Source organism: Acanthisitta chloris, unplaced genomic scaffold (assembly GCF_000695815.1).
Source record: "Acanthisitta chloris isolate BGI_N310 unplaced genomic scaffold, ASM69581v1 scaffold9271, whole genome shotgun sequence".
NCBI lineage: Eukaryota > Metazoa > Chordata > Aves > Passeriformes > Acanthisittidae > Acanthisitta > Acanthisitta chloris.
The window spans coordinates 1-10,281 of record NW_008656454.1 but is presented as its reverse complement, the minus strand read 5'-3'; the positions used below and the strand labels follow the sequence as shown (position 1 = coordinate 10,281).

The 10,281-nt window shown below is 43.8% G+C and overlaps 1 protein-coding gene across 1 annotated transcript in view; it reads left to right on the top strand.

Moving 5' to 3' along the window:
- Positions 1–1,813, top strand: part of LAMP5 (lysosomal-associated membrane protein family, member 5) — a gene marked incomplete at its 5' end in the record, with an annotated part of 6,758 nt that extends 4,945 nt beyond the window's left edge. Inside the window, one exon of the mRNA XM_009084341.1 lies at positions 1,635–1,813. Coding sequence (XP_009082589.1) covers positions 1,635–1,813 — 179 coding nt within the window. The remainder of the gene's footprint in view (positions 1–1,634) is intronic.
- Between the last annotated feature and the right edge of the window lie 8,468 nt (positions 1,814–10,281).

The following is a 10,281-nucleotide window of genomic DNA, read 5'->3' as shown; positions in this document are numbered from 1 at the left end:
CCCCATTCTCCTTCCCACAAACAAACAAAACCCCTGCATTGCAGCAGTTGCTGAATCGCCTGTACCATGGTCCTGGTGATTAATCACTCCTCTGGTGAAACAGTGAGCAACTGGAACCGGAAAGGACTTTTCTTTTTTTTTTTGGTTAGGCTACATTTCACTTTTGCTTTTTTGTTTCACTTCATTTACAGCTTGAAATGTTTCCTGATGGCATCACTGTGAGCCTGGTGCTAAGAGGAGAGCTCCACTCCAGAATGCAATGGAGCTCCTAGAGGTGCCAGCACTGCTGGAGATAGGTCCCTGCTGTCACCTCCTGCCTAGGCCTGGGGGTGTCTCTGGGTTTTTGCTGCTCTTAGCCACATGCTGTTAGATTTGAAGAATGTTTGCTGTTTGTGGTTATTGCAGATCTCTGCATCTTGCAGTCAGCTGCCTGGGGAACCCATCTGGTCGGCCTTTAGCAAGGGGAGGAATTCATGGTGCCCTTTGTATTTCCTCATCTAACGTACACCCTTTCTATTTTTCCAATCTTTTTTTCTTAAAATTTTTATTGTTTTCAGCATGTTTCTAACACAATTAAGATGATGATCCAGGGGCCCAAGAACTGTCCCTCCTGTACCCCATAACCAATTTTTTTTTGTTTCCTCAGAGTTGGCATTTTTCTTCTTCTTGGCCTGGCAGCCCCATCTAGGCAGCATGGGCTCTGCCTGCCTGTCAGCATGGAGAAGCAACAGTCCTGTGGGTAAAAAAGTACATCATGATGCTGTCATTCAGGCCTCTGAACGCAGTAGACTCTGGAAGTCTGAGGGAGCTGAGCTGGGATTACCAGTGTAACATGTTTCCTGACCTTGGTGGCTTTACAAGCTCAGTAGAAAAGTGTGTTCCCATTGTAGTTGTGGTTATTACTATTTTCTAGTGGTTTATTAGACTATGATGGAAACTCATCAGCCAGAGATAAAAACACTTGGGGGACTCTTTTCTTCTGCTCATCCTTTGCCATATTTGATAAAGAACATGTGGTGCCAGGACCACAGACATGTGCTCTGCCAGGGCTGGTGAACCCCCCCATGGGGAGCTCACAGAGAGGCAGGACCAATGCTTTTAGATCTCTGCCACCTTGCAGATAGAGTGGAAAAATCTCTGAACAATGAGCAGAGTAAGTCTCGTGCAGGATTAAAAGACTTATGGGTGTTGGGGCTTCATGATACAATATTTATAGACTCTATAATGAAGTAAACAAAGCAGATCTTCAGCCACAGTCAGGAAACTTGTACTTGCACTGTCCCATTCCCAACAAGGCCATTGATGTGTGCCAGAGAGGCCTGAAGAGGAGCTTATGGGCATGAAAGTGTTTGTTCCCCTGCATGGGCTGGTTTGATAAGATACTACCTTTCCCTCCATCCCTCTGTTGTGAGTGATTTCACTTTCCTCCAAAGCAATTGATTTTCTCCCTAGGACTCTGATGACAGTTGTTGTCATTCTCTCCTTGCTGTTGCAGCTGGTTGTGCTGCACAGGGACTCTGCCATGGAGCCATGACTCTGGGGATGTCAGTTCACCACTGCAGCAAGAGTTCAGACTTGCAGTGTCTCATCCATGTCTCTCTTTCTCTCTCTTTCACCCTTCCCTTTCCCTGCAGAACACAAGTGCCCTGTGGACCAGAGAGAGCAGTTAGAAGAAACCCTGCCTCTGATTTTGGGCCTGATCCTGGGGTTGGTTATCGTGATCACCCTTGGCATTTACCATGTCCACCACAAGATGACAGCCAGCCAAGTGCAGATTCCTCGGGACAGATCTCAGTACAAACACATGGGATAGGGGACAAGATCGAGCAACCCAAGTATTTATCAGGTAGAAAAAGCAAAAGCACTTTTTTCTGTGGGTGAGGAAAGGTTATGGGGGGCAAGAGATGGTATTCACAACACCTAATCATGCGTATTTCATGGAGACACACAGGTTAAGGTTAGGCTTTAATACAGTCGGTGCAGAGATGCAACTGTCTGTCAGTGTCTGCTGTGAGGTGTCTGTGGCAGTAGGTGGTTTGAATACCTTCTTAAGCAGCTGGGCTGATCATCTGGAAACAAATGCTTAACATGTTTAACACTGGGAGCAAAATTGGTTCTTTTTATTTCATTTTTCGGTTGGGTTTTCCCCCCCTTTTCCCCTCTCTCCAGAGGGGGCTCTTGGCAGCATTCAGCCCTCTCCGTTCCTTGTCCATGCAGGGAGCAGGACTGGGGGACAGAGTCCTTGCACAGGCTTTGTTCAGGCCCTCTAATGAACAGACTCAAACCACATTCCTAAGTTTGCACTCATGTTGAGGAAAGCATGGAGGCAAATACAGGTGTGTTTTGAAAAAAATAGCAAAGCTCAGAACCTGGAGCTGGTGTTAATTGGAGTAACTCCAGTGGAGCAGATTGCAGTCAGCTGTGGAGCTGACCCCACATTTGAAATCGAATGAAGAAAGTTTGTTTTTGCTTCTTGAGCCACATCTGAACTAAACTTAAAAAAAGGAAAAAAAAAAAAAGTATTGATACTCAAATTATAAAGTGCTGTGCTACTGCAAGTCAACTGAGAAATGCTTCTGGCTGGGCATCCTGCACGTATTGTGATTGTTGTTGAGATGTTACATTGCTACCTGCAACCGATATTTTCACAACGAAACAAAAAGAAGAAAACAGTAATGGTAAAGTTACTATGCAGATTATTCAGGTATAGTCTAATGTAACAGAAAAAATATAAGGGAACCCTTGAAATCTATCCTTAAATGTAAATGATTTTTAAAATTAATTAAACCATGTACATATAATACTACTTGATCTGCCTTCTTATTTTGAAATGATGTGAAGCTTTGTACTAGCTCCATGACACCTAATGGAATAGATAAAAAAATACATGAGTGGATGTTAAGTGTAGGACTTATTTTAGAAGTATTTTTGGTGCAAATGGTGGTGGTTCAGTATTCTATAATTTGCTGGTTATTTTTAATATTCTTCTCATCTCTGGGTTGTTTTTCCTACATGTTTTGTGGGCAAGGGTGTTTCACTCCTGTACCATTCAGTTCACACTGAAACCTTTGCCTTTCCTTGGCTCTGTTGTTACCTCAGCAGGAGTTAGTCCAGACTTGTCTTAGTTTAGGGTATGGAAAATACCATACCGTGTTCTCGTTTTTGAACTAAAACAAATTGTTCACTTTCAGCTTAAAACAGAGTAATAAGCAATGGAAAATAGTAATTTCAATGTTGTGAAATGCAAGAGGAGAAACTTAACTGCTTTTTAATGCTGTAGCCTTAAAATTTTATGGGTTGTTTTGATGAAGCAAACATCTTCCTTTAGTCCTGTCTTATCCCTGGTCTCATTGTTACATTATGCTTAGCATTTTGTTGTCTCATTTGGATGCAAGAAGCAAAATTATGGCACTAATAATGCTTGTAGCTTTGCCCTTTTTGTTTAAAACTCCAGCAAAAGTGTTCTGGGCAGGCTTTAGGCTGGCCAAGTGCCATTGCCTACAATGAGCTGATTATTATTATAAGAAAAAAAAAGAAAAAGGTTCTTTTAGAGGCAGTCAGAAAAAGCCAGAGGTAGTAGGAGGGTGAATAAAAAGGATTAAAGGTTCATCCTTAATAGAGAGGAGCCACAGTTATCAGCTTTGTCCTGCCTCACCCTTGACTGCCCTCCAGCTGGAAAGGCTCTCCCAGCCAGCTCCCATCAGCCTGGCACATCTGCTCCTGTGTTTGACCTCCAGAAGAATAATGAAATAGGAAAAGGAAGCAAACAGCTGAACTGCAGGTGCCAGAGGAGCCCCTGCATAGTCATTTGTCTCCTGAATAGCACGTTCTGGCAAGGTGGCTGCAGGAACAGGCTGCTGGGATGACCCCTCGCATTGGAGGTGAGCAAGGCCTGCCTGGGAGGTGCTCTTAAACATGTGTGTGTATTCAAGATGGAAAAAAAGCTAATTTATGGTTGACTCTGCAGACTAGTTGTAATTCACCCTGCAGTGACCCCGCAGGGGCAGTCAGAGCAGGGCAACTCATGGGAAACTGTTCTTGCCCAATCCCACTGCTTGAGCACTGGGCAGTGCACTGAAGTGGTGGCATTGGCCTTCAGGTGAGAGGACCAACCCTCCCCCCACAAAAGCTGATGCAGCTTCTGTGACCCTGTGCCCATACACCTGAAGAACTTTTGCTGCTTTTCCTTTCAGATCACACAGGTTTCCCTTGGGAAACATCTGGCATCACCTTTAGCTGGGGTGTGTCTGTGAGCTATTAGGGAGAGCTGCATCAATACAGTAATCTTTCAGTTTTCTGAATTGGTTGTAATTTTTTGTTGCACTGAAATGGTTTTCCTCTCTTTTTTTGGGGAAAGAAAGGAAATAGAAACAATAATTTCAGCTCACTGACAGTTTGCATTGTGCCCCATATGGATACATTTGTTTAGAGAAAAAGTTGATTAAGATGCTGAGTGAAAACCCTTTCAGTCTTTTAATTCATTCTGTCCTTTTCCTAACATTTACTGAATTTGAGCTGAATTTTCCATCACTTTAAGCTTTTCAAGCCTATTTATGAAAAGATTATTTATGAGAGGGGGGTTAAAAAAAGTTGTCCAGCTTCCCTCCTGCCCATCAAGCTACAGCAGCATCTCAAGGATGGCGGCACTTTATTGTGTTTTAATTTTAAATTTTCATGATTAGCTTTCATTCATCGATGACTTATTATGAACTATCTGCAAATGGAGTGCTTTGCTTTATAGATGCTTATGAACACATAGTAGAAGCTGGATAAACATAAGAAACTTACCACCCTACTGAGCTCTATAAGGAGCTGTAATAATTACTAAAGCAGCTGCTAATGACTTACAAAGCACTTATGATTAGAACTTTAATTATAAATTATTGATGTATCGCTGAGGAGGGGAGTTAGTTACATAGCCAGTAAATGTCCTGGCCTCTGCCATGGAAATTATGGGTATTTATGGCTGCTTTTACAAGTGTGACCTCAGGAAAAGTCATCATTCCTTAGGGACAGGCGGGAATAAATACATTGGAGTATCTGGACATACATGGAGCTCATACATGGAGCCTCAGCCAGTGCAGCACATCAAGACATCTTCTGGGTGAATGGATGCTCTTAACATCTGTATCTAAAGGTAAAGACTATTTTCTCTGCCGAGATGCCCAACAAGGATGAGCCTGCACTACCCACAAGGTGATAGTGATGGAGGAAACGGCTCTGCAGTGTGGACACCATGGGGACCAGGATAAGGACCCAAGAGCCAGTGGGCTGCAGTGGACAAGACCTGGGAAGATCCTACACAGGATTTTCCTCAGGGAACAAATTATGGTGAACACAGCTCAGACGACTGTGTTGCCCAAGGTAACAGGCCGTGGTTATTCCCTGTTTTTTTTGCCAGGCTCTGGCTTTATTTGAAGTGCTATGGGTGAAGCAGCCCAAGTTATGACTTTTTTGGGTGATAGCTAATATATTTTGAAATATTTACTGATGTCAGTAACCAAAAATAATATAAAACCTCATTTATAAGACTTGAAGATGCTTAAGAGAGCAAATAACATTGTCGATTCATCAGCTGACTGGTGCTAATGAGCAAACTGGGAGGAATGGTGTCAGTAGAGGTGAGAGCTGAATAGTTGTGAGCCACAGATGTGGTTGTAAATAATCACAGAGGATGTGGTAAGGCAAAAACAAAAAAAGGGGATTATTTATGGCACAGGAAAAGGACGACGGAAATGTTTCAGCAGGGTCACTCCTTCTAGAGAACTTCATCTGCAGAGCTGTGCAGGTATGTCCATCACTCCTCACAAGCCTCTGTACTGTATGACTGACCACACTGGGGTGTCTGGGGGTTTTGTTCCAGTGCTGGCATTGCCAGGGGAGTTTCTTTTTCAAGCTTAGAGGAGAATTTGTGTATTTTTCTGTGTGTGCACATGGGTGTGTTTTAACCATTCCACAAGGCCTCCCCAAATCAGTTCAGTTACAGTTTGGGTTGAAATGGATATTTCTCTAGTAGTCCTCTAAGTTTGTTAAGTCTGATGTGCTTGGGAAAACTGTTAAATCTTTTTTTTTCCCTTCTTAATTTTGGGTGGAGGCACAGTCAGACTCTCAAGCTGCTTATTCTTACTACTTGCTGTAGTTTATCATAGGTATTTATGCAGTGATTTGTGCCATCAACCATTGACAATCCATTGACAGATGTTTTTGGGTTTTTTTAAGGCCTTATTCCTACCTTTTTAATTTGGCAAATTAAAGCTGGACAGCAGCACTGACCCTTCCAATATCTTAAATTAATAAATACAATCAAAAAGAACTGGTTGGCTATACTTGTGTGGCTGTGACAAAGCACCATGGGACCAGGGGTGAGCAGCTGCCTTTCTGTGCAGACATCAGCACTGAAAATTCACTTGGCGTGGCTCTAGAAATCACTATTTTTATATATATTTTTGTGTATATATTATATCTATATATATTTTTGTGTATATATATATATACACAAAAGATATATATACACACACAAAATATTTTACACCACATTATTTCCACAGGGCTGTTTTTCCTTCATATATATATATATATGGAGATGTGTGTGGTTTTACATATCATACATGTATAAAAGGACACTCCCTTGTAATTTGCTTGGTCGAGTACTGTGGCAAGCAAGGCATGAGGGGGAAAGACAACCCACACTGACACTTAGTGTTTATTAATTAATTTATTTAACTTGCATGTGCATTTGTCTCACCAGTAGCTGGTGTTCACAAAAAAACCCCTTCGAAATCGACAAAACTTTCAGTAAATTTGATGAACACTGTTTTAAAGTATCTAATGATAAGAAAGTTCCAGAAAATTCTTCACTTGTACAGCCTAAAATGTGCTGAATATTGAAGAAAAAAACCCCACCAACCCCTTTTTTTAATCAAAGATGGTTAAAAAAGTTAACTTTTGTGGCTAGTATTACAGTTGTGCCTGTATGCCATTGCCTGTACCGGTGCAGCCTGTTTTCCTGAGTTGTCAAGACTACAAAATAGAACCCCCTGGAAGGCCATGGGTGCTGTCTCGGCCGGGTGGGAGCGTGTTCACGGCAGGGTGGTGGCAGCCAAACACATTTCCTTTAGTGTCTTCTGAAAATGTGCAAACAGGGTTAGGAAGAGAAAGCAGGGGGGAGTAAGACACACAGATGTAAGAACATCTATTCAATGTCCAAGTTCATATTTATCTCCTATTTTTTTAATTGCTTCTCCTCTTCAAATACTAAGTTTTTAAGGACTTAAAGGAGCTTCTTTACTATTGGCAACTCTTTTCTCCCAGAGGAAGATCTTTAAGCAACAGCTCTTGCCAGGTTTAGATGTCTGGTTATAATTTACTACAATAAATAACAATTTATTAACTATGAAATTCCATAATAAGAAAGAAACAAGTGTGTTTTCACAAAGTTTGCTTTGTGGTTCTTAAAGGTATCATAAAATGAGGTCAGTAAGAAAAAAACCCAAACTTGAAAAACATGGCTTTTGTATTAAAAAAAAATGGAAATTAAAAAGAACTAATCATTAATAAATAAAATTCATTTATCATTGAAATAATTATGAAGCACTTCTAAAAAATTTCAAAGGCAAATCTATTTAGGCCTATAGTTAACATGCAAAGTCATCCAACAAATAACACAAAATTGTACTGTAGTAGTCAACTGTTGCATCAACATTCAGAAAGGTCTAGACAGCAGCACGACTTCTTCTTCTATATGGCAAACATCTGGCAGCACATCACGTGGTTCTGCCTGAGCTCTGGGGATCCCTTTCCACTGCCAGAGCACGACAGAAACAACAGAGGCTTTTGTGGTGGCAAAGCTGGCCTTGTGGTGGCATCAGACGAAGGGACTGCCTTGGCCTGGGATGACCCTGGAGCAAAGGTAGGCCGGATGGGTTGGCTCCCACCACAGGGGAGCTGTGAGCATTCATTCAGCAGCAGCTGTGAGTGCCACTGCATCAAGGGTAGCATGGGGAAGGCAAGTCCCCAGAGCCAGGCCACTCCCCCAAGCATCCGTCATCCTTGGCTCCTCAGGCTGCTGTGATGGCAGGAGGAGTGCTCGCGTCACCCCATGGGGAATCTGCAAAACCTTACAACTTTCTAAAGGTTGTGTGGTTTTTACTTTCCTGTTTTCAAAAGGGTTAAAAAAGTAGGAAACTTTATCTTCTCAAATTCTTGCTAAGTTACACGTATTACTTCAACTAACACAACAGTTACATGACAAAGTACTGCAAATTATCAAAACGTACTGTACAGAAAATTACAAACTCATTGCAAAATACATTGCGCTGCTATGACTGAGATAAAAAGTGCTTGATTTTGTCACAAAAGTGTTCTTCTGAAACAGAAGTGCTGTAGCCTGCAGTAAAACTCTGGTGTTTTGCTCTGGCTGTGCTCTCCTCTGTTTATTACCTTTCCAACCTTTGCATTTGACGTCTTCCACCAGCACTGGGGAGCAACGGTCCATGGTGGAGCGTGGCCGTCCAGCTGGGGCCAGGATTGCTCCCTGTCACACTCAGGGAGCACAGAGAGCACTGCCTTGGATTTTTTACACCACGTTATTTCCACGGGGCTGGTTTTCCTTCATAAGGTTTTACTCCTCCCTGCCTGCAGTTCCCACTCAACTGCTGGCATTCCCACATGGCCATTCTCCAGACTCCGCACTGAGCTCTGCCCAAAAAGCTGACGGCTTCAGCGATGCCTGTGTTGCCTCATGAGGGGCACAATGCACGAAGGGGGCCCAGCCAGTTTGAGAAAGGGGTGCCTCAACAGTTCCTGTGCTGTGGCTCTCTGCGAAGGCTCCCGCACCAGCATAGAGTCCAAGAAGCCCCGGAGGACCGAGGAGATCTGCAACATCACACTGGTGTTAGAGGTGGGCAAAAACATCCATTTTCAGCCCACACTGCTTTTATTGGGAAAACAAGGGACACATTGATCTTTCCTATGGCAGTAGATGAACTGAGCTGAAGGGCTGTGCACCTTCTACATGCTGCGAATGTGTAAAGTGTTTGGGTGTCAGTGGGGTGCAGAACAGCACGCACTGCATAGATCTGCCTGTGGTGGGTGAGAAAAGCATTAATGTAGGCTTAATGAATATTAATTAATTAATGAAGGCTCAGGTCTGATGTCTAAAGGCACACCTGGAACGGAAGGTACCCAAAGACTTTGGCATTGGGCATGGATGTACCATGCTACCTGCAGCAGGGCTCTGTCCTGGGGCAGGCTGGGAAGCACAGGGAGCACAAGGCTCTGCCCAGCTCCTTTTGCCATCACTTGCTACAAAAGCAGAGCCAGGGCTGGGCCTCACGTCCTCCCCCCACAAGTCCCGTGTAGCACCCACTGCTCAAGGTGGTACCTTAGAGATGTAAGTTATCATTTGGGTGTGCAGGTGTCTGTCTACAGTGTTATTAAACGTGTGACTGTGCAAGACCCTCATCCCCTACAGAATGTCTGACCTTGTGCATGTCCTTTACGCGGGGCGGCAAGTTATCCCGGATCCGGCGCATGGCCTGCAGCGGTGGCTCGTTGAAGTAGGGAGGTTCACCATCTATCATCTCTATCACCATGATACCGAGGGACCAGATGTCCACCTGTAACACAGAGGCTAGTCACAAACATTCCTGGCAGCACAGGGAGGGCCCAACAGGCTCAGCACTGGGGTTCATGTGAACCTCAGAGATGGCTTAAGCCGCTGTACCTGTTGTCTGAGGCGTCAAAGCCAACAGACTGGTGAGCCATCACCAGAAATCTTTTTTTCACCAGCTGACAATGTGAAGTGCATTGGGGAACTGAATTAGCAGTGACTTACAAACCTGGGTCTGCAGCTGGTGTAGGTGCTGTCCCCTGCAAGCCCTGTGCACTGGAGAGGCTGCACACTGCTGCCCTGCATTCCAGCTGCAGTGATTTGCAGCCACTGAACACCTGCCCCACACTGGCTCTGCAATGCTGCAGCTAGTTGGAGTGCAGCAGTTCACAATTTAGATGCTGTGAAATCAGTTACTCTGTTTCCCCAGAAGCTTAAAGACTACAGGAACTCCATTCAAGCTCCCAAAGCAAACTCCAGCACTTACTGCACTCAGGCCCACTTCCAGCCAGCACAGGTAAGACGTTCTATAATCCCTTTGGAAAGTGATTCAGCTTCAGCTCAAAAAACACATCTCTTTTATTTTTGGTCCTGGCCTGCTGCAGAGCTGCTCCAGAATCCCAATCCTCTAATGACTGTAATTCCTGTCATTTGCCATCCAAAATACAGCC